At 31.6% G+C, this 26347-nt stretch overlaps 1 protein-coding gene across 2 annotated transcripts in view; it reads left to right on the plus strand.

Annotated features, from left to right (window-relative positions):
• Nucleotides 1–26347, plus strand: part of LOC132946894 (zinc transporter ZIP11) — a 71110-nt gene that overhangs the window by 37340 nt on the left and 7423 nt on the right. Inside the window, exons 5-7 of one of the 2 annotated variants that reach the window (XM_061017007.1) lie at nucleotides 584–682; nucleotides 3577–3735; nucleotides 6326–6413. In XM_061017007.1, the coding sequence (XP_060872990.1) occupies nucleotides 584–682; nucleotides 3577–3735; nucleotides 6326–6404 (337 nt within the window). In that variant the 3' untranslated portion in view covers nucleotides 6405–6413. Of the gene's footprint in view, nucleotides 1–583; nucleotides 683–3576; nucleotides 3736–6325; nucleotides 6580–26347 lie in introns of those variants that run through there. The other variant, XM_061017006.1, reaches the window with a different exon arrangement.

Genomic DNA, 26347 nt, shown 5'->3' on the forward strand with positions numbered 1-26347 from the left:
TTTCGTGCGTTCTTCGATGCGTACACACATACTGAATGGATAAAATTCGTTTTGTACGAACACATATTATGCTTATTGTTGTAACACAAATACGATCCTTCTATTGAAGCACTGTTATGACATATTATATACGTAGTATACCAGCTACGTGCTTCTACACGGGGAATGAGTATAAGGGCTAAAGAAAAATTCTCTCTGAACCATCAAAACTTATAAGGGCACTGTTTGTATAATGTACAGCCCTACGCCCCTATACAGCCCCAACTGCAGGGTCGCCAAATACATTTTCGCGTATTGCGTGGTTGACTTATAGCAGTATAATAATTTTATTTGGGGGGTGGGAGGTTATAGGTGGGGTCTTAAAAATTTAAAGAATAAACCGTTATCTATATAAGCTATTTCATCATATTTCGTTTTACAAAAAAAATATTTTAATATTATTATTCGTTTTATATCATATTTAGTTTCTATATTTTACACCACCGGTGAAATGCACTTTGATGCAACTGACTGCAAAAATTATAATAATTTTGTAATTATTTAAATTAAATGTTAATGTGAACCGTATATATTATTGTTTCAGAAATTTGGCCATGGGAATTGGCATACAAAATTTTCCGGAAGGATTGGCTGTCAGCTTACCCTTGCAAGCAGCCGGATGTTCGAAATGGAAAAGCTTTTGGTAAGTGTTTTTTCCTTTAAAAATTCCCCCTCCGCTCAAATTCGACTACCTGAAGATCGAATTCTTCGAATCGCCGGTCAACCAGTATGCCTATTATTACCTTATGGTCATATATTTTCTACATTATATACACGCGCGTTTATAGACTTATAGTATGTATATAGAGTGTATGTAATGTGTAGTTTTTTCCTCGTCGCCGTCATGCTCGTCGACGCAAATCCTCGGCCGCCCAAAGAAATCGGCAGTCGAGTTTTATAGACCATTAAAAATACATCATAATAATTTAATGTATATAATATATAATATATTATTTATTATAAAACCGTTATAATTCTAATGTTCGAAAATTACCACACTAATTACAAGGCGCGGTTCGTTCTCTACCGGGAAAATGAACACATTCTACAAGTAGCGTTTATGGAAATCCGGATTTCCGTCTGGTATATCGCTGCTACAAATACCACTGTGATAGCATAAATCAAATAGTTGATGTATGTGAAAGAAAAAAGATTGGTCCGATTTTCTCTTTTGACACTATACAGATCACATATAGCGATACTATTCAGTTTGTATATTATATACTCACTTGTGATAATATGATGTTAGATAATATTGCATTTTCAGCTTTACGTTGTACTCTTAATAATTCGATATCATTTTACTATAAAATGACTCATTTAATTAAAAAAATTATAACTTTTGATAATATATTCTTCATGTTATATTATTATGTAATTGCCTTTATGACAATATTTCTATTTGGATTGGTAAAATTCAAAGACTACATCACCCTCTATGAGGAGAAATACGCCTTTGTAATTCGTTACTTAATTTCAGCTATTTTAACGCTTATAAGACCACCAAATACCTAGACATTGTTGAAAAATATTTATTTTAAATGTATGAAAGTAACGACGAGGATACGTTGTACAAATATTGCTCGAATACTGAAATATAATATTTTTAGTTTTATATTTATAAATCTCATATATAATTATAATATATAAATCTAAATTCTAATAGCAGTTATAGACAAGCATATAACTGATACAAGTTTAAAATTATGTTAATTTTATTAATAAATAAAGCAAATCGTTAGTTTATTTCAAATTGTTTTTCAGAATGTATTTTGTACATTTTATAAATTCATGTCGAGAAAGTTTGTGTGTATAATAAGATCGTTAAATTTGTTTTGGAGGCCCATATTTAAACGGGATTCTTATATACGAATCCCATATAAATTCAAATGACATTCATATACGGAACTACGGATGTTGTTCAAGAATTGGCCCCTTGGGCGAAAACAGAAAGGACAGTTATCTGATTGGACAAAAAAGGAACCATTTTTATCTGGTTTGGGCTATGACGGAAATGTTGATTTTTTAGTTGAAATAGATCTGCTCAATTTTGTTTCACCAAACATATAACGTCTATACAGCGAAATTAATCTCGATTTAATCTTTTTATGTAACTATACAAAAAAAAGTAACATATAAGGACAATATTATATAACGTATAACTGTATTTTTTAAGAGTATGAATGATTTTATTTGATTGTTTAATTTTTTTTTATTGATCATTGATAAATATAAAAAGACTGTTACAAATGTAATAGTTTTTCTTTTCTTTTTTTTTCTTAACTTTTAGTGTTGCATTATAATATTATCCCAAGTAGAAAAAATATTCGTGCTATTTTACTATCGGTATATGGTCCAATTAAAAACCGTTTAAAAAAAATATAGTGATACGTTATTTACAATATACTTATATATTAAATACATTTTGTTGTATCGAAAGATTTATGAATTAAAATAATATTTCTGTTGTACGAACAACGAATGAAAAAACACAATAATATCAGTGTAGTATATAGTATAGACTGTTGATTAGGTAACAGTTAAGGAAGTTCATTGCTCTGTTATAATATATAATATAAGTATATATTAACAGTACCTACCTATATTCGTGTGTATATGTAATACGTTATTACTGAATGATCTGAATTACATGTCATTAATAATTTATAAGTTCGATGGATCGGTATTATATAGGTATTGTATAATTACCAGATTACGTGAATTATTAATAACAACCGTCTAGTCTTAATACGCAAAATTAAAAACGAATTTATTAAAATTGTTATTGTTAACTTTAAGTTACAGACTATAGTGGGGAATTCGTACTGTGTTGTAAACGTATAAAAAACAAACAATAGGTACATCCGTGTATCAAATATTTTCGTATTTATAAATTTCACAGTGCTACGAAACGTTTTGCATGACATTTCAGCCTTTTCTTTTCGGGTGTTTACTGTTCCCGTTTCTTATCAAATATTTAATCGACACTTTTAACCCTGTATACTGTATATTCCTGCAGAGAGATGTGGGGGTGAACGTTGTACGTTAGTACCTATACAAAACGTAGTCTATATACGCGTTAGCCTATATATACTCCATACCCTCGATTTTCAAGTAAAATAAATCGTGTCCTACTCCCCAATCGCCCTATATCGATTTATTTTATCCGTCTACGCGCGACGCAGCAATTAATTAACTTTTCTTACGAGTAACGTCCGAGGGTCGGTATTATAAAGTTAATTGACCTATTATCAAACTCATGGGGTGCTAGATCAGTTTATGGCACATACCTTTATATGCACGCGCGCGCGTGTGTGTGCGTGTTCTTAAAGTGTTTATTTTGTAGCACATAAAATCAGAGCTTTTGTGTTCGGAGGGTGTGGGGTATAATACTGTTGTCTGCAACCAGTCAATCTCGAGTCTCGACACCTATGCGAGACGACTCTTGTCATCTATATATAATGTTTCATACATTAACATAACATTGTCTTGATTGTGTGACCTGTACGTATATATATATATAATTTTTTTTCACAGGTACGGACAACTCAGCGGCATGGTGGAGCCGATCGCCGGACTCGTGGGCATATTCGCCGTTTCGTTTATCAAGCCGCTGTTGCCTTACGCCCTGGCGTTCGCCGCGGGTGCGATGATTTACGTGGTCGTCAACGACATCATACCGGAGTCAAATTCCAGGTATATAAAATTATGTAGTGCACACACACGGACGTCAAACTACGTCACTGCAGCGACGCGACAACTACGCTATAATAATAATCATACGCCCGCCCGCCCACCGCTCACCGCCCACTCTTGCATCCGACTCGCCGCGTATCATACCTGGCTGCACCCTCCTCCCCTCGCAGCAGACGACACCCCCGCGCGCTTTACTTGCGTCGTTATTACAATACACAAAATTATTATTAATATACGATATTATAATATAGGAGGAACTATCTTATTATTATTATTATTTTATGTACTCACACCCACTCCGTACCGGTGTGGTGTGCAGGTATGTGTCGCGTGTGCGATGCATACCTATACCTATAATAGGTACAACATTATTATAATATTATAGGTATTATAGTATTATTATTATTATTATTATTATACTATAATATTATACGCGCGCATAACGTGTGACCCTGACGGTGCCGCCGCCGCCGCCGCGTACGTATATAATATAATATCAATGGTTTCTCACTCTCTGGGGGTCATATAACTGTAAAATCTCTATATGCAATCTCCTTTGACGCCAGGAATGCAGCAGTACAACTACGCTACACACACACTCACGCACACAATTAGACGATTCCTTTGGTCGTTAGTGAGAGCGAGCGAGCGATCGCGTGGTGGCGGCGGCGGCGTCGACTATCGCGACCTCTATTGCCTACTATGGCGTTTAACGCGAGCCGACGTTCGTCATGAATGGGCCGCCGCGCCGTCATATTATTATTATTATTATTATCATCGATACTTCGTCCGGCCGCCGCGGCCTTGTAACCGAAACGCGGAGGCTGTCGCTTCCGACGCCGCCGCCGCCGCCGCCTCCCGCATCTTATTTTTAATTGTCCGAAACGACGCGACGATATGACGTTTCGTCACCAAAATCTTAGCACAACATCGTAACGATAAATTACAACTGCAGTACTGCAGAAACGATCGGAAACGATTCTTGTTTAAATAACACGTGACGTACCCGTCTTGTCGCTGTATCTATTAGGTCCTTTTGTTTTTTTGCTGTATACACGTTTTTTGTATTATATTAGAAACACAGCTGCAACGGCTTATTCGCTTTCCGAAATTGTAAACTACAATAACGATACCGATATTATGTCGTTAAAAAAAATTGTGTGTATTATTATCATGTTCATTGCTCATTTGCTCGCCCCCTATTATGCTTTTCATTTATTAAAATTGTAGTTCTTAAAATGTTTATGTTTACTTAACGTTTAACTTATATACCTACTTGTATAACTAGTATTTTCAAATACTTAGATTTTTTATTCCATTGAAGGAACGAGGGTCCTGTAATCCCGTGATGATGGAAATTTCCTTTTTGAAACGATATACATCACACTTATTTCTGCAAATCCTTAAACAGATAACTGTTTTTTGATATCTGTAAACAAAATTTGAACTAGTACTCCAAGTTGTAAAACTTAACGTTTTTAAGGATAATAATTCTTAAAAATGGTTTTACTTAAAATGGTTTTGTATAATTTATAACCTTATGCTAAAAATATATATACCTAACCTAAACTCATTCTTCGATATTTTCTAAGCCACTACAATTATAGACTCAGTACTATACAATCAGTACTTATAAATATTAGTAATTCAGAAATTACTTGTTTGAATTAAGATGTATATTCATAAATATTTTCAAAAAAATCATCTAGACTGACTGCTTCAAAATATATATTGGAAAAGTAGGGTACCTATTTTAGATAGATACTTCTTAAATGATGTAAAAAGTATTTTAAAATACGATCTTTATTAAGTATTTTTAAAAGTTAAAAATATCATAATTAGAATACATACATAGTTATAAGAAGAAGAAGAAAGGGTTGAGCATATTTGTAAATAGTGTTGTATATAATAATATAATATAAATATATAATACCGTGTTTTATTATCATATAATACATAATACCGCTTATATCATTTCAGTTATACATGTGTCCTTATTGCTTATGCAATGATTGACAAATTGAGAAATGTATTATTTAACAATGATTTAGGTATACTCTGTGACAAAACTCTGTATAATTAATGTTAGCATGTATATTCGGTCCCCGAAAACTTTTTTAAAACCTTTCCAACGCTCTCTATAATATTGCAGCTGATCTGTTTCGTCGTAAGGAGATACATTTTGATTTTTGATTTCTGTGGTTACATATTCATTTGTTATTTCTATGTACCTTGACCGTCAGACTGGAGTAGAACCAAGTTCAGGAATAACAACATTCAATAAAAGAAATTTTAAAAAAACTGTAATTTTTAATTTTTTACCGGGAGAACATCTACTGTGAAATTGCCAAATCCCTTACAATTCTACTGCAAAGTTGCCAGAAACATATTATAACTTTAACAATCGCCTTTGAACTGGCCGCCGAATCCGGCGTGCACAGAGGGTTAATTTTTGGCGAACATATTATATTATTATATTCACACTAGAACATATTCTTGTTCGAAAAACCGGAGCAACAAAAACGATCATTGTCATTTGTCGGACACACGTTGCCATTTAATCGAATCGCCGTGTTTAATTTTGTTACAGTGGCAACGGGAAGCTGGCCAGTTGGTGTTGTATCGTGGGATTCGTCGTGATGATGTCATTGGACGTGGGACTCGGTTGACTTCATTAGGTATTACCCGTCATTTTTTTCCTACACTGACCCATATTATTATTAATTTTTTTTTTTTTTTTTGATTCACCTATCCTATATTTAATGCAATTTATTTATAGACTTTAATTTAGTTGTATGTGCTAATCAATGCATGTTTAAAATATAAAATATTTTTATTTATTTATACACTTTTTTTTGTTTAGTAGAAGTATAATACACATACATTATAAATGTGTAATATTTATAATTATTATTGTATACACCATACGTTTATACGTACAATTATCATATTTATTGACTACTGGGTGCTTATACAGCAAAGTGAGATGATAAACGGCCCAGATACTCAATAAGACATCATTACTGAACACGTGACCACTGCGCGCCGTTGAACGACCGCAGCATGGTCGTTTCGCCTATTTTTGTTCAAGTCTTTAGGTATGTCTTGCTCTTTCTAACCGAACACCCCTATATAGAAATAACGATAAAACCCGTAGCGGCTGTAGCAGTAAGTTGTCTTCAATATCGATATTTATATTGTAAAATCTAAAACACACGCACGCACATAAATACATAATACTATATTAATTCTAATTTAGTAATATTTAGCGATATATGTGGCTGTAGGCTCCATTTTTATTCGATCATGAAAAAGTTAAAGCAGAATTATTACGATTATAGTAAATCCAATCTCCCTGTTATTTCCAGGGAAATTATAAACGGTTGACCTATAGTTGTGGACTTACACAAACAATTTTTATAAAAACTATCCTGAAAATTATAGGTAGATTGTACTGTGGTTGTACTATAAAGTGTAAGACGGATATAGTTCTGCTTTAACTTTTTCATGTCAGTATAAAATGGAGCCGGAAGCCTATGGCTTACTATACTACTCGTGTCCTGTATCCTTGGAAAGAAAAGTAATTTGAACTAATCAAAATTGATGCGTTTTTATAATTATGTTTTGTTTTATGAAAACTGATTCTTGTCCGAGTCTCCAAGAATAATATATTATACATAATACATCTATAAAACATGCACAACTATATCGTATAGTATGTATATATTATATTAATTTGGGTTTTGACTGTCCGGCTGTTAATATATTATAGTGTATATTGTATAATAATAATTTCTTACCTATCGATTTTAAAACGTAACCTATTTGATAATCCAAAACGCATTATTCGAGCATATAGTTAGGCTATATATTATATAATATATATTCCGGATGATGTTTCGCCTCTTCTATTCTTCGTCTCCATTTTTTAGTAAAACGAACGAGTAACGACGTAAATATTGTATTATAGGTACTTATACGAGATCACATCCCTGCCATCATTATATATAATATAATAATGTAATTAATGTACATGGCTGTTGCTGCCCCGAAATACTAAAACGTATACCGCGTATACTGTAGTATACCTGTACTAAATAACAATTTATTTGGATTCCTCCTTCAATTTACAAACTGGATTGAGGGAACTATTCAAAAGCAATTTATTAAACGTACGTAAACACAATCGTTCTTTTGATTTAAACAGATTTTAGAATGAAATAGATTTAATACCGGATATCGGTTCCCGTGGTATAGAACCACGTTAGGTTAGGTTAGGTTAGGTATAATTATTAATAACTAATAATAACTAATAATTTATAACAATATAAACAATCGTAATACGAGCGGGCGTTTCTTAATAAATATATAGATAATATTTTACTATATTCGGACCTATCGCAATAATTACGTGACTCCGGCGAACGCTCCAAAAACCTAAATTTGTGACAAAAAAAAAAAACAAAATAATAAAAAAGTACTATTTTTTGAACGATACGTAAAAGATTTTTTTCATTTTAAATTTGTTTAGTCATTACTAAATAGCATCGTCTCTCAGTGTATCACGCGCTGTATTGCAAAGATGGTGGGGGTAGACCGATCCGACGGCGGCATAGAATAGAGGGAAGGCGCGCGCGTAATTCTGCTAATAATAAGGCACACGGCCGCGACGTACACACACGCACACATATTGTATGTATCCGGTTGGGCCGAAGAAAAAGGAATATGGATGGGATGATGATGTGTGTGTGTTATGTAGAACACAGGAAGGCGGCTCGGACCGGGTGAACGACCCCGCGTTTCCGGTGACGACTTTGCCGCCGCCGCAGCTCAAACCGTACGTACACATATTATTTTGATATATATAATAATAATAATCATATATATGCACACAGAGTGGCGGCGACGGCTGTAACAGCAGCTGTTGTTTTAATCGTGGAAAAAATACTCCCTCCCCTTCCCCACAGACACACACAGACAGTACACACTAGCCGAAACCATCGCAGTAATTTTTTTTTCGTTCCCCGGCCACCCCTTCACTATTAAAACTGTATCTGCTCGCGTACGTTTTTATTATTATTTTAAGCGCCCCCCCACGATTGTTTTGTAAATTTATTATTATTTGTTGACCCACTGTGCGTCTGAAGCACACACGCGAAAAAAATTCGCAAGATGCTCATAAATCATGATACACCTATATGGCTATATATTCTATATATTACGATGTAAACACGTGTATATTATTATTGTAGGTATGTATACAATATTATAAATTGTAATATTATATGCGTCAGATTAAATATTACCGAACGACCGGCCTGCAGAGAAAGCCAGTTGAAAAGAAAAGGGTTATTATATTTTATTTCAAAAAAAAAACTCCGATTCGCCGGAACCTTTCTACTCGTTCCGAGATGGCAAGTTCGCACCGACTTCGCCATCATATAATATTTATCTATACATATTAATATAGTATATAGGTATACAACGGCATAACGATGCAGTAGTGTGTGTAAATAAAACTTTATAATATAATATATAATATTCATATTATAGATTCAGATACGATTTATTTACGCCTTAACATGTACACGGGCACACGGCTTGCACGCGCATACCTAATATTTAGTAACAGAATAATAATTATAGCCATTCAAATGTATACAATATTATGAGCCGTGAAATAAAATCGAACAAGATAAGCCGGCACCTTATCAATGGAGTAAAATATTCGTATATTGTGTTACATAAGGTGAACATTTTAATTTATTTTTTTTTTCACTCGACAAATATTGAACGATTGAGCCAAAATTAATTAACATTTAATAGCCACACACGAATTAGATATTATAACTGTATTATATATTACACACTTCATTTCTAAGTTGACGTTTTGAATAACACGGGATTCAATCAAGCCATTTAACCTACACATAGAAAATAATTACAAATCTAATCGAAGGCTTTTTGAGAACGTATTATCCTTATATCTATATATACCAATAAGGACGAAATTACTATAATGTATTATGATGTTAAATAAATAATATTATTATTATAATAAAATACGTATAGGTATACATTATATTTGACGTAAACCGAAAAAAAAATCAAGAATCGTCCGCACTTGAAACGAAATCATATTATTTAATTAGTTTATTTTACGTTATTCCCAAATCTAGTTTTTGAATTATTGACTTGGTCCATTATTTTTATGAAAACAGCATACTTCTTAAAAACACGTTTTTGCTTGGGAATTCAGAACGTTTTCACACATGTTTTTAATTACTTTTTTTTAAATATTTTAATTCCCGTGATCACTTAATAATCTAGATGTAAAAATTCGTATATATGTACATAATTGTTCTCTCATGATTTCACGTCCGTTGCTTATGTCGCGATATTGTGGTAGATCGGGCAACAAAAAGCTTTTTTATAGTGATTTATGTTTAAAACGAGTTTTGGTCGTCGTGGTGATGGTTTGCAGACATGTAGACGACGCCATGCACATTCGTTTAAATACTGACAACGTATATATTATAATATTATGTTTATTTATCGTGATATTTAAATAACATTAATTTATACAGTTTCATTAATTTTTAATATTTCCCATTTGTAAGTTATTTATATGACATAATACGTGTAAAATATATTTTAAATATGATTGAATTAATAAGAATACCCTTAATGAATACATTGATATATAATGCGATAAACTTATTCGAAACTATATTGACAGTATTGTTTGTTTTTCAAGTTTTTTTATATCAACTTTAAAATGTATATCTCACCATTTAAGTGTATTTTTTAATGGCAATAGAAAATTTAAAAACAAAGTTTAATTTATTAAACGTAAATGTATTGTGAAACTATATGTATAGGTAGTACCTGCATATTTAATGATCAAAATTTGAGGAGAATGTAGGTATTTGTTGATTTTACCAATGGGTTTCCTTTCTGTGTTGTTCAATTTTGAACATTAAAATGTTTAAAATCGTGACAGAATTGTGTGTTTGTGAGTTGTTTATACTGTCTGTGAACTATAATTGACGGCTTCCTGCTGGACTTGCTTTTTTTAAAAACAATTTGCGAAAGAAATTATGGCAGACTTGTGTCGTTTGTGATTTTTTTTCGTCGAAACTGCTGCCTGCTGCACAGAAGTCAGGATATTAATATTTAGAAAATTACTACACAGTCGGCAGTCTCGTGTGAAAATCTTTTGAATTTCCGGTTATAAATAAAATATATTTTTTGCATCCTAAATTCTTTGTGAAATACGCCTGTTAAGTAACGTACTTTATACTTTTATAGTTAAATGTATGATTATGTATGGGACATGGGTGATATAATTTATAGTACCCATGTATATTACACTGCATAAACATGTTAAATGTTTGATTCATCGAGTTTAGCTATTTTTATAACACATTTTTTTACCTAATCTTACCTTTTAAGCGGACATAAAAATGTCTCCAGAGACACGGACATTGTGTCGCCCGAATCACTTTTGTCGCGAAACAGAAAGTTGCCGTTTTGTCGGCTTGATTTATACCTGCCATATGATGTATTATCTAAATGAATCATTCGTGACATTTGTGCCCTACAACGGCTAAAACCACGATTAAAGATACTATGCAAGTTATTAAACGAAACTTATTTTTGTTGCACAAAATGTTTAACGATTTTGTTATAGCAAGATTACAGTTAGCGCTTTTGAATTATAGAGCTTTCTCTTGGTACTACATTACTACAAAATATATCAATATATATATATTATATATACAATACTAGGTTGTTGATTGATGTTAAACACAAGTTCAAAACTCTAACATAAAAAATCCTAAAAATAATTTTCAATAACTCCATAAATATTATGGGGTTGTTGTTTCAGAATTTACAACAATGGTGTGTGAATCGTATGCTTATGACTTGTGAATTAAGTACGAAGAAGTAGGTAACTGTATAGTGTTATTTTTACTTAGCTAAGGAGTACAAGTTTATAGGGATATTTTTACAGGTTCAATTTACAGGTTTGGTGCTAAAAAATGTTATTATTTTCAAAGAGATTAAAGCGCTTACGTTTTGATAAAATAATGTCAAGAATCTAACGTTTTGGATTGAAAATGACATTGGATATAGATATGTATCACACATACCAAGATATCAATGTCCGGATTATTTTTAAAAACCCACCTTTCAATAGTTTGGTTAATTCAAAGTGAATAAATTTTCACTTTTGTAATAATGATGTTTCTGACTCACTTTATATAACAATTAAAGAATAAAAAATTTATTTCGACAAGGTAAGTCCTAATAATTTGTTTTTTAACCCAATATACCTATGAACAAAACAAATCATGATATATTATTGGTTTTCTTGTTATAGGTATGCAATGCTCATTACTAGTCTATTACTACCGGTTGAAAATAATTGTAGGTGTTAATTACGGTCTAGAGAATGATTACGCAAATTTGCGTTTCGTGAAGATTGTTTAAACTTAATATAGTACGTAGACGATTCTCCTTGGTTTTTGATACAACATTTCCGTTATATTTGTTTGCTCTCGTTATTATAAATTATAACTTATAATATATGTATAAATGTACTATATTATAATTTAAAAGTAAAATGTATGCAGTGTCAAGTATATGTATTATGTATAAAAATAAAATAATAGTTTAAAAATAGGTAAATATATTAAGTTATTCTATTATACTTGAAGCGTATATTTTAGAGTTTTCCATTTTTTAATTATTAATTGTTATGAAATAATATTAAGTTGCTATAGTACAATTTAATATTATTATTATTATTTTTTTTTAATAACATTTGACAATAATGCCGTCTGCCGTCGTACGAAAAAAAATGTTTTAGTATCAAATTAAGGCTTATGAAATTTCCTTCAAAATGTTTTATAACTTCAAAATACATCTATAATTATAGTCTTATCAGACATCATAAGAAAATAAACCACAGGTCCAAGTCAGAATATGAAAAGTACGATAAATCTGAAAATGTACAAAGTGTAAATAAGTGTTGGTTTTTAAACAGCAGTCGTCCATTCCACAAAACCATATTAGGTACATTACAATAATATAATGTGTTTTATTTGTACATTTTTTTTTTGGTATGGCAACGTTGCATTTAAAAGTTAAAACCATGCGGAATCGTGTAATTAAAAATTTTATTTAGAGAATCGTGTATGTTTATAAATCGTTAATAAAATTTAGAAATTTCTGCTATTTCTGCTATTTCTGCTATTGGAGTCGTGTTGCAACCAATAATTATGTATCTGTAATAGGTATATCATTATAGGCAGAATGTAAAATTATTTTATCTAATAACTTTTAAATATATTGATCCCGAATCTGGCGTATGAACATAGTGTAAAAATTAGATTTAAAAAATCTCGTTAATATTCACATGTCTTATCATAAAATAGTTTTTTTTTTTTTTTATTGAACTTAAGCCCGGCGACTATGACCATTAGCTGTTGTAGGGGTTATGAACTGTGGTAGGGGTAAGGTTGGTACGGTAGGTTGGTTTTACGATTGTTTTTTAACGGTTGTTACGGTAGGTAGCAAACACGTGTATGTATGGCAAGATTTTTAACTACTATGAACCCGGGTGGTCACCCATCCGGGAGCTAGTAGCTGCGAGCGTTACTTACTCCCAGTCGCATTACGCGACTGGTAGAAGCCAACGCGCCACGCCAAGCCACCGTAAAATAGTTTATAGTGTTCAAATTTAAATATATACCTATTATAATCAAAGCAATTTGACATAAAAAATCTATAATTAATAAATTCATAAAATAGAAAATATTGAAAGTAGGTATTATTTATTATTATTTTAAATCTTAAATGTTGTATTAAAACAAAATATAAAAATCAATACATACGCAAAGGCACATTTAGGCACGGGCCTAACCTTTGTTAGGTGGAAAATTTTAACAATTTTTTTATAAAATTACAAATAGTATTTTTGATTTGATTAAATCTAATTTTACTAATTTTTTGAGTTTAAAAATTATTTTTATACAAATTATTATTAAAATTACAAGTTAAACCGTAAACAATCGCGTCCGTTCGCTCAAAATTAAACATCTACCTACATATTATACCTACACACTCGCAATACGGTACGAACCAGTACACACATAGGTAACAAAAATGCAAACATTCAATGAGGGTTGGGGAGGAAAAGGTGACGACATTTAGGAGGGATGGGAAGGGAAAGGTGGCGATTTGTAAAGTGCCTATAGGCGGAAAAACCTAAAATACGCCACCGTACATATCTACTGTACCTATATATATTCGATTTTAATTAAAACTTCAGTTTTTATAAGATTCTAAGATCTCTCAACTTAGCTTAGGGGTCTCCAAAGTAAGACCTTCAGTAATATATATTATAGGTACAAATTTGAAATATATGTATAGGTAAATAAAGAAATCCAGAAAAATAATACTAAAAATCTGCAGCATACAATAAATACAAACTGTACATTACCTATTAAGGAAATTAAAAAAATTTAAACCTGTATTAAATAATAAATTTAAATAATTATAAGTTATAACAAACCTATAAAATTAAATTATATGTATAATATACACTGTATAGTGTATATACATAATATTTATATCATAAAACGAATTAACTAATTTCCTTGGCTTAATGCCCCGAAAATCTATTCAAAAAAGTGTATATGACCCGTTCCTTGGCTAGTTCTTAAGTATGGAAACATCTGAACTGGATAATTAATTACAAATTTGGAAATAATAACTATACTAATTTTGTTTAAAGACTTATAGGATAAAAATTAAATCATATTTCTTATAAACTCTGTTCGTTTATACTCTGAACAAAAGTTCTTATAATTTATTGATTATTTTTCTTTATAACAGAATTTAATCGTGTTATTGTTTAATTAATTTCTGATGAAAATGTAAAACGTATAATACTGAAGTACGTGTTTATATAGCATGATTAATAATACATTATTAATACTTTTTTTTGGTTGTCAACTATACTATTATATTAATACAAATTAAATTACCTAATGTAAAATATATATATATTTCCATATTAAAATGGTTTAAATAACATCAATGATATTTAGTATCTAAGAGAGATGAGTGATGTGGAAGCCAAAATAATTATGTAGGCATCTTATATGCCTAATTCCGATGGGATTAAAAATATTATCATATAAATAGTATACTCAAATCACATTACCTAACCACGCCACACGGGCATTTGTTGTCTCCGCCTTACAAACGTACAGCATAGAAAATAATACTTTCACAATAATACAATTTACTCTGTAATTTAGAAAAATCTTATATAATTTTAAGGTAAGATTATTATCTAGGGCATCGGAGACTTTTATTGATATTATTATTTTTAAGTAAGTTATGATCATTTTAAAATTTACCAACAATTAACAGTTTAAAATTGTTCATAACTTGCTTCTTCTTAAAAATATCAATATTGGCCTCTGAGGTGCCCTAGATAATAGTCTTACCCTTACATTTTATAAGAAGTAAATTCAGTCTAATTTTAGAAATTTCAGAGTAATATGTATTGTTGTGAACGTAAAAATTGCCATGTTGTACGTTTATAAGACCGATACAACAAATGCCCGTGTGACGTCTACTTAATAATATGGGAATTAATCTACAACAAAATATCTTTACCAAGCAAAGAGCAACCTTTGACAACCTTACTAAATATTATATTTTAAAAAACCTATAGAAACACATATTTAATACATCAAGCTGTGGAAATCTATAATTTTGTAATATTTCATATTTGTTGCCTGATACTGGAAGACCCTACTCAATACCGTTTAAAATCTTATAAAACGTATTTGTTATAATTTTACATTACTGCCTATATGAAATACGTTGCTATTTATAGAGAAGTTTATGTCTTAAGCATGTGCAATTACTATATATGTATACTTATATTTTACCTTCGAGTTGTAAATATAATTTTTTATATATTTATTTTAAGTGATACTGATTCCTCGTTTTAACATGCTAAAACATTTCATGCTATTGAATATTTATTGAAACGTTTATTATAACTGTAGGTAATCATTAAATATAAATTAACGCATTTGTAGTAATAAGCTCGTTGTCTAAGAAAATCGTTGGTTTGGTAAGAAAATGAGTTCAATTAAAAACTCTTTATAACGAATTTGCTTTAATCTGAGTGGTATAATTTCTTATACGATAAAACAACCCGAACGAGTAATGACGTAAATTACCAATATATTTTTAATTTGATCAGCGTCAAAGTGTTTATATTTTGAACAGTATAATAATATACTAACCTCTCCGGGTTGAACCTCTTATTTACCTTTGTGTAAATATGTGTAAAATGTAGCCTATCTTCTTCCCAAAGGTCTAGTCTATCGAAATCGGATGAATGGTTTAGGAGTGCATAAAGAACATAGCTAGGTAGAAAAAATGTTTGTCATTTATATATTATATGTAGAGATTGTTGACTATAATAGTATATATCACTATACGTCTATACGTGCCACTCACTCCGATCAATTTAATAGCATATGTAAATCGCGTACATACAACTAGTAAGTAGTAGGTACCTACCTATTACATTTTATATACATCTAACATAACTGTAGGTACACCGTACACATATTATACAACTTGGAAAATATTCAATTTGAATTAATATCACACGTTGTAGACCTTCATATGAAGTATCCAAAACTGCAATAAAACGTAGTACCATATTTTTGGACACGTTGGATTTCTCCAACCGACTGCTGTTTCAATTATATAACTGTACGCGATAAGTATAACTACAAAGTACAAATTCATAGCATAGGTAGAATGTTGGGGATGCTAAAATAATCTATGTCCCACGTCCCTTGCATACAACATATGCTCAGTTCATTATTAATAATGTTATTGAATTATTAAAATAGATTACCTATATATATTTATATATATTATCATTAAAAACATTTTACAATTGCAGCATACAAGATTAAGTTTTCGATATTATGATAACGCAATAGGTACGCAAATGTGTTTTACTAATATGAAAATTAATAAACAATTTTTTTAAAACAAATTTTAACCTGCCGGGGGCGCTACCATCCCCTCCCACCATTATGTGTCCTTATATGGTCGGGAAATATAACATATTATTATATTATTATATTCAATCCATTTATAATAATTATATAATATAATATTAAATATACAATTTACGCCTATCGTGTTAAATATTCGGTTAAATAGTCATCGGCCATAAACCCGTAGGAAACAACGTCAAAAAATATGTGCCACATGTCATTTTTTACCAATACGCGGCATGTTAAGGTTTCTATTTGTTAGGAGGAATCGGATCATCGGATCATCGGTTCCTCCGTCGAAATGTCAAAAAAGCCGACCGGTGCATCTAAGAATACTAAACGCGCGTCGTTGTAGCTTGCTAATCTGTATGCAGAGAATAATAATTGTGATGATTGAGTAGTGAGTAGCACACGTATTCGAATCCACGACCTCTCTCCCATTGTCTGCACGTCGTCGCAGTATATAGGTATAACGTATACCTATAGTGATGTATCATGTATGTTACATATTCTAAAAATATGCGAATGTTCTCATTCACCGTAAGTAATAATAATAATAATACAAGTACCTATATAATATAATTTTATTCGCGCGCGTCTTGTATAGAATTCATCGTTGTTTTGATAAAATTCGCGACGGTTTATACGTATTGCGTATTCGCGTATCATATTATTATTATTATTTTTTTTTATTGACCTTAAGCCTGGTGCCTATAGCCATTAGCTGTAGGGGATTATGAACTATGGTTGGTAAGGTGTTGTTACGGTAATACGGTAGGTAAGCAAACGCAAACAGTAAACACGTGTATGTGTGGCTAGGTTTTTCCTACTATGAACCCGGGTGGTCACCCATCCGGGAGCTAGTAGCTGCGAGCGTTACTTACGCATTGCGCGACTGGTAACAACAAACTCGCCGCCCCACATAATTTATAGACAAGGTGATTCTTATTTAAAGGTAAACATTCATTTTTGTTTAAATAACTATCAATATTTTTGGAAATATTTAAATTGTATAATTTAAAGTTACTACCGTAACTTAGTAAAAAATATTATGTATTAATCTTTATTATTTTTAAAAGTTTTACTTTTTTGAATGGTACATAGCATTTTAGATTTTGAGCGGAATGATGAATATAGTGGTATTACAATGATGTATGTATTTTTTAAATTTTTATTTGTGTCTGTCACCTTTTAGGACAGTAAAAATACTTAAATTTTCTTTAACAGCATCTTTTCTGATAGGAAAAAAAATCTAGTTGGTACTTGGGGGGGGGGGGGGGTCAAAAGTAAAAATGTCCTAGTATAGTTTTCAAAAGCGCTGCGGAAACTAAAAACAATTAATAAGGAAAACCTGAATTTTTTACGCTTTTAGTTTCTGAGCGGAACGATGAGTGTATTGATTGTGTAATGTAATAAATGTAATAAAGTGTGTTTTAGATTCTGAGCGGAGCGAGTAATTAATTAGTGTAATTTTCTAGTATCTACAATTATTCGTTTTTGAATTCAATTATGTAAAAACATCAAACTTCAAATGTACATTTAATTTGACTTTCTGATAAACATTTTTTTTTTTTTTGTTAATGGTAGACACTTGTATAAAAGGAAACTTGTATAAAATGTTAAAATCTTAGTTTTAAAAAGAAAAATTTTTATAATTTTCTAACTCATATTAATTTGCACATTTTCGTGAATTTTACGTATTTTGACAAAATTCGAACTTTAAATGATTATAAAAAAAATCGTGGCCATGATTTTCGATATTTTTCAACTGTCATTGTAACAATATATTAGGAGCCTTGTATTAAATTTTCAAGCTTTTTGACCCAACGAATAAAATTTTAATGACGTTTATAGAAAAAAAAACTAAAAAATTGGAAACTGAAAATGTCTGTAAACAGCTAAAAACAAGTCAAAATATTTCATGTATCTGCGGTAATTTGTTTAAAGTTACGATTTTGCGTAAAAATTCCCGTTTTCCTTAATTTGTTTTTTGTTTTTATCGGCGCTTTTGAAATTACTGGGAATTTTAAATGTTGACCTACCCAAACACCAACTAGATTCACTTTCCCATCGAACAAGATACTGAAGTTGAAAATCGAAGAATTATTTCAACTGCTTATAGTGTACACAGACACAAATAAAAAAAATGTCAGATCAAAACCTTCCTTTCAATGAAGTTTTATAGTTACTTCCATTAACTTTACACGGCCGCCGCAGAAACGTAAGTTTTTATTTCTGTTCTATGGGTACATGCGTACTGTTCAGTCTTGCATATCGTTCCGTTTACGACCATTTTAGCGATAATCCTAACCAGTATCAAAGTTGATTACCTGCTGCCAGTGTGACTTAACGACGTTACATGTATAGCAGATACATGGTTTGCGTAGTGCTTTATGCAGTGGTCTACAGAGTGCTGAACATGAGTGCATCGTCTCTAATCCGTATTACCCGGGGTACTACCAATAAAAATACTTCTTCGATTTCACCCAAAGTGGTGCCTAGTAACCGATACTCTCCTTCTAATGCTGATTTAATGTCTGCTATTGCCGAGTTGCGTGATGAGTCCTTATCTTCTTTGGCATCATTGTTTGATCCAACAAATAATTTCAATAGATTATCATCTCTAGTGTCTGAACTTAAAGTTGAAAATACGAAAATGCTCTCTGAATTAGATGATTCGAAGTTGAAGGTAAATAATTCGGACGCAACAGGGTTTTCTGTGCAAACGCCTGCCATTGTATCTCATATATTGCAAGAAACATTTGAGCGTGAGAGATGCGCCTCCAACGCTATCGTCTATGGTATCACTGAATCTGCTCATGGAACTACTTCCGAACGTATCTTAGATGACAGAACCACGATCAATCGTATTTTTAGTTATTGTATTCCCGCGATTGCTAGAGTAATACGTCTTGGTAAATCTCGTGAGAGCTCTTCTCGACCCATATAAATTATATTTCATACTAAAGAAGAGGCTGATAGTCTTATTGAATCCTTTAGCAATTCTAAACGGAATTGTTCTACTTTTTCTGATGATTTTAGAATTGTTAAGGACAAGACCATCTTACGTCAACTTTTACGAGCATGTCATACAGAACTGGAGCTAAGAAACAAAGATGGTGTCGTGTCTTAGGATTGTAAATTCAAGTGTTGTCCCAAAAGTCTCTTCTACTCGGTCAAAAAACGGATTTACCCGGATCCAGTCAAGCAAACAATCCTAAATACTTCGGCTATCGATCTAACGGTCTCGGGATTCTATTAGAACTGTCGTGGCTTAAGGACGATACTTTAATAATTTTAGATGTAATACTTCCTGTTTTAATTATATATTTTTTGTTTTAACCGAGATATGGTTAACTAATTTTATAAATAACTGTGAATTGAGGTTACTTAGTTATAATATTTTTAGATTGGTCGATGTAGTTTTTCTAGTTATTATACTCATGGTTGAGGTGTCCTCGTTGATGTACGTAAGGATATTCCCTCACACCTTATTACTGTTTTCCAGCATAACATTAAACAAGTTTGTGTACGCTTCAAGTTAGTGTTATTGTCATTTATAATAGGTGGATTCTATATTCCTCCTCAATCGCCTTCTTTTTAATATATAAGACTCATATCGAATACATAACAATACCTAACGAATATCCTGGTTCTTCTTTTGTTTTTTGTGGTGATTATAATATACCTGAAATATCTTGGGATAGAGATATTGACGGCTTAACATATTATTTCTCTTCTGTTTGCATTGCACAATGTATTCCTGAATCATTTGCTTTTTATCAGCTAAATGCTGTACTCAACAATTATATGGCTCCTTACTTGATCTCATTTTTTGTAATAATCCTAACTTGAGAGTTGAGAGCTCTCTCGATTGAATATTAAGTTTCCCAACTCAGAGTGCTCCCACCTGTTTAACTACTGGAAATTCATTAATGGTAGTCGCTCCGACAATGATATTCCCTTCAATTAATCGGTCTCATCGGATAAACGGGGAGCTGCTGATCTTTTAACCTCTTACTTCTCCTCTATGTATTAAAATGATCAGTCTGAACTCAATATCGATTACCTGAATATTCCACCACTTGATCTACCTAACAATATTTCCATCAGTGTTATTGATATCTTCAATAGCCTACATGCACTTCATGGCTTATCGTCCGTTGGCTCTGATGGTCCTTCCGGTGAGTTTTTGTTCCAGCTGAGATTTTTTATCTCTTATCCTCTATGCATTATTTTTAATAGGTCCTTAAATGGAGGCATTTTTCGCAGGCGAATGCTTTGCGTAAAGTTTCTTAAAGGACTGTGACTGCGTTTGCTTAAGTCGATTCATCTGATTTATTGTCCTTTCTCAAATTCAAGGTTCTTCCTCGTTAAAACCGTTCTAGTGTTCCTTTCCATGTCCCTATATTATGTTCGAGTTATTACATGAAAAATGAGCCTATTAGGCGTTTAATGTTAATGGACAATAAAGATACCTATATTGATCTTTAATTTTACCATTTGTTAATTTTATTAATATTAATCTGTTTTAAGTGTTATTGTAATCATTGTAATTATCTAATTTGTAAACATTTTCAAAAGGGTTTCTAACTCGTTTATTATTATAAAATAAACATTGTAATTGTATAATACATGGGCTGTAATAATTTCATTAAGCCCACAAAACCAATCGACTGTTAAAAATCAACGTTGTTCTTTTTAGTCTCGGCTCGAGTATACAGCCATACAGGTATACCTGTATATATTTTACATTTTAAGCGCTTGTGTTATGTGCTCTGTTATGGCTTCTCTCCAAAGGAGCGCAAAGCCATGCTTATAATAATGTAATATTATACACGAACGCTTATAATAATAGTAATAATAATATACATAGAGATAGAATCGATGTATATATACAATATTATTTTACTGCTGTTTGATTATAATATAATATAGTATATTATACGCTATATCATTTATATCATACTCAATGGTTAAATATGTATATTATATTACTTATACATTATTATAATAGTTTTATTAATATAAAAACATTTTATTTTTACATATAGCGAATCGCACCTAATAATTATTTATTTCTCCTCTCTCTGGGCAGGCAGTTGTCTAGATAGTGAGGCCGCCACCACCCGACCGAAAAAATTATTTATTTATTTATTTTTGAATTGATCTGATAGTGGTAAGTCTATACAATGTTGTATGAACGTATACAGCAACACACAATATTATATTGACTTACGTTCTAAGAAAAAATATTAATTTCTTAGATCTCTTTAATATATAAGTATAATATTATGTTTATAACTGCCACAGATTAATATACTGGATACGCAACAAACCTGTGATAAGTGAAGTCCGCACCTTCTTACGTTGCGGCAGTACAACTAGCGCTTTATAGGATTGTTCTGTGTTAACCGGGAGAATAAGGAAATAATAGTTCATTATTCTCCAGGTTAACACAACAATCCTATAAAGCGCTAGTAGTCCTACCGCAATGTGAGAAGCGGGTGGACTTAAAAAAACAGCATTGATAATATGCATCGTTGCGTGTCCAGTATATTAATCCGTGATAACAAAATTCGGCTTATAGAAGATTATCAAAAGATATTCTCAGTTATGAACATATTTATTTTTATTACATCACAGGCTAGTAAACTTTTTTTCATAACTATTGATCTGATTTTATATTTGGTATGTCAAATTTCACACGGAATTATAATATTAATTTATTATAGGCACAATTTAAATCTATCACTTATTTAATATAATGTTCCTCGTAAGTTTTTATAATAGCAGTTAAAAAATATTTAAGACATTTTTAAAAAAAAAAAACATTTTAAGTTTAAATGTTGACAAAATTTATCAAAATCACGATAACATTTGAAAATTATTTTGTGTAAAATGTTTAATTTTTATACCTAAATATTTAAAACATGGTTTTTCATAAGTATTTTATACAGTACCTTACCAAAAAATCTGAAAATTATATCATCACGGTTTTTTTTAATATATAGTTAAAGTTCAAATTTGGACGAAATTGTAGATATTTCAACGGAAAATAACGGTTTTAATTATTTTATTATAATTTAAAAATATTATTCAAGACTTGAAACATTAAAGTATTTCAAATTAAATCAAAAATTTATTCAACCTATTGTTTTAATAACGGTAAAATAAATTAAGTACATACTTTAATAGCTATAATATCACAAAATTTACTTATAGTAATGTACATGGATATTAATATAAGCTAACAGATTATCTTTCGAATCGTTTTTGGTGTTCAGCGATCTCATATCATTGAATTCAAATTTAACACACTACACACCGATTACAGACTACAGTGACCCACACGACACCTAATGTACCTACAGCAGAGCCTTACAGTTTAACCTTACAATTATTATCGTTTACCCAAAATTGATCGATATTTTATTATATTTTTTTTCTACATCGTTTTTTTAATATTCCTTCATTGTAATTGTTTATGATTTTCCCTGCAAATTCTGTGAAGTTATAAATACGTCCTCCCTCAATCAGTAGTCAGTACTCAATTTATAATCTAAAGGAGTGCAGTATGAAACTTACGTATAGTTCCTAAAAGTAGTAGGCTGAAAATAACAAGCCATTGCAAAGCACATCATTATATATTAAGTATATATTTATCTTAAACATTTCCATCACTGAGGATTTAAAACATAATTTTTATTATTATTTATTTTCACGTGCAATGTTGCACTGCACGTCGTTTCTGCAGAAAAGGAGTGGAGAATTCCTTTGAGTACTGATATAGGTGTATGTTAATAAATACTATGAAACTTTTACAGTTTACACTAAAATCAAAAAGGGAAATGTTTTAAATTGAATTACAATCTGGCGAACATAATAATTATGAATTACCTAAATTAATTCGATACGCTTTCTCCAGAATTTTTAGTTGCATATATATCTATGGATAGGTATACTGTTTTTTTTGTTGTTTTTTTTTAAATCTCGCGTTCAAACGGATAGTCAAATCATCAATGCGCATGTGATAGAGTAACATGTAATGATTAGTGATTAGGGCTGATTTAAGTGAGTACTACGAGTACCTATCACCTATGCGATACTACAGGATCATTATTTTATAAGTGGACAAGATTGGACAACCACACGACCTCACACAGTCACACTCCTTATACTTAAAAGTAAAATAACTAAAACATTGTTGCGGAATATTCAGATACTGATGAATTTGACAACCATCCAAAAATTAAGTCTGTAAATAAAAACATTAAACTAATATAAAATATACTGTTTTTTTTTAAATTTAAATTTGTTACTTTTAGATTCTAAGTTGCGACGAAAATGTATTGGTTTTACAATGATGTGTACACACCACACTATACACACAATATGCATTGTGCGTACTAAAAAAAAATTAATTTTGTACATCAAGATAATATGAAGTCATATTTTCACGTTTTAGTTTAGGAGTAGACTATTTTCTCCAATCTTAACATCAAGGGTTGTTCCTATCTAGTTTTTATATTTATAGGGATTAAATATTGGGAATTGCCAGAACTTTTCTAAATAATTGAGAAAAACTATGGGAAATGGGAATATTAACTGTGTTGCGTTATATTATTGCTTTCGACAAAATCGAATTTGTTTTTCATTGTAATTCAGAAAAAAATAATCGTATACCTATGCTTTAGATTTTTACATAATTCTTATATTAACATTTCGAAAACTGTTGGCGCTTTTTAAACAATTTACCCATTTGCGTAGGTATATATTATATCAAATGTTTTGGCTTGTTTCAGTATTTTTATCGGTGTTGATACAATTTATCTTTTCCTCGGTATATAAAAGCCTAAAATGTATTACAAAGTCCCTCTTTAGTTATCTTTACCTCATAGAATAATTTTTTTGAAGGGATACTATTATATAATTATATATAATTTTGTTTATCTATTTTGATTTTGTAATAATGATATGATTAAATAAGGGGTTTTTGAGAAATGTGAGGGGCCAATATATTATTAACGTGAGACCACCTGAATTTCCTATCGTGTCACTGTCACCATCATGACTGCCGAAGACCTGCGCAAGCCTATAAATTATAATCTATATAAACTATAATGTGCGTCGTCGTATAATATGTAGTCTGTTATAAAATATATATTGAATCGGTACAATAATATAAAATTGAAGAGCGCGTGGGTATTTAGATAAAAAAAATACACACGAATGGGGTGGTGTCGGTTGTGTACAGAAATCGAACTTCCGTGGAAACATATCGGCGGCGGTGTATACCTATTATACTACCTACAACGTACAAGCAAAAAGTCACTCGTACGACGGGACGCGACCTGGAGAAAAAAAAACGTAAACCCTCGGAAACGTGGATGACGAGAAAATAAAAATAGTCGTCGCGAACTCGCGGTGGAATGCACCTGGCGGTCCGCCCTTAGCTCAACGGCGTCGTCGTATAATGGGTGTATCGCGTATATTATGGAGTGGTGTTCCGGTTCTCCTTGTATTATTATTCACGTGTAATATTATATCGTTGTAATAATAATAATAATAATAATGTGTATTCTCGGGGCACGCGCTACCGAGCCTCGGCGGTTTCTTTGGCGCGCTCTTTTTCTCCGCTCGTCATCTCGTGGCGGGAAAAAAATAACCCAAAAAAAAAAAAAGACCGACAGCTGCCTCACGGATATACACAAGAGGAGGGCGCCGGCAAACGCATGTACGCAGTACCTATACCTCATATTATATACCTACACATAAAAATACGAAAAAACGCGGGCGCGGGAACACACTGGCTATGTGTGTACATATTATATTATGTATATATATATACGAATAATTATATTATTTCTCTCTCGCGCGTACCAAACTACCAACATATATTTTTATGTATAATATATGTGTGTGTGTGTGTGTGTGTGTAAGCCGTCATTGCCGGTACCTATATGTAGGTATAATGTATATTGTATATAATATAATAAGTGTTAGTGACGGGCGCGCGTGCAGAGTCCATATGTATATTATATAAGAAAAATGAAGAAAAAAAGGTCCGGAGGACAGCTGCCCGCCCGTTCGTCTTATTATATATTATATTATATTATATGGTGAGACGCGGCAGCAAGCGCGCTCGGCAGCTGCTTCTCGTACACACACACACATAACAATATTATTATTATTATTATTAAATACAGCCGATATGGCGATATGTATAGGTGTACCTAAGTTTATTATTATTGTTAAACGCGTATAATTTTTTTCCTCTCTTTCACTTTTCTTGCCACCCCCCTCACTCCCTATACCGTCCCGAAAACTCGTGCAGGTTAGGTCTTGTCTCGGCGTATATACGCGGCGTTGTTTTCATCTGCACCGGCGTCGTCACCCTCGAAGACTGCTGCATGGAACAGCAGTCGGCGGCCCACATCACATTATCGTCATCTCACAAGGTGCAACTTATAATATTACCACCTTGACACTGCAAGCAG

The sequence above is a fragment of the Metopolophium dirhodum genome, chromosome 6, assembly GCF_019925205.1.
Source record: "Metopolophium dirhodum isolate CAU chromosome 6, ASM1992520v1, whole genome shotgun sequence".
In the NCBI taxonomy this organism is placed as follows: domain Eukaryota; kingdom Metazoa; phylum Arthropoda; class Insecta; order Hemiptera; family Aphididae; genus Metopolophium; species Metopolophium dirhodum.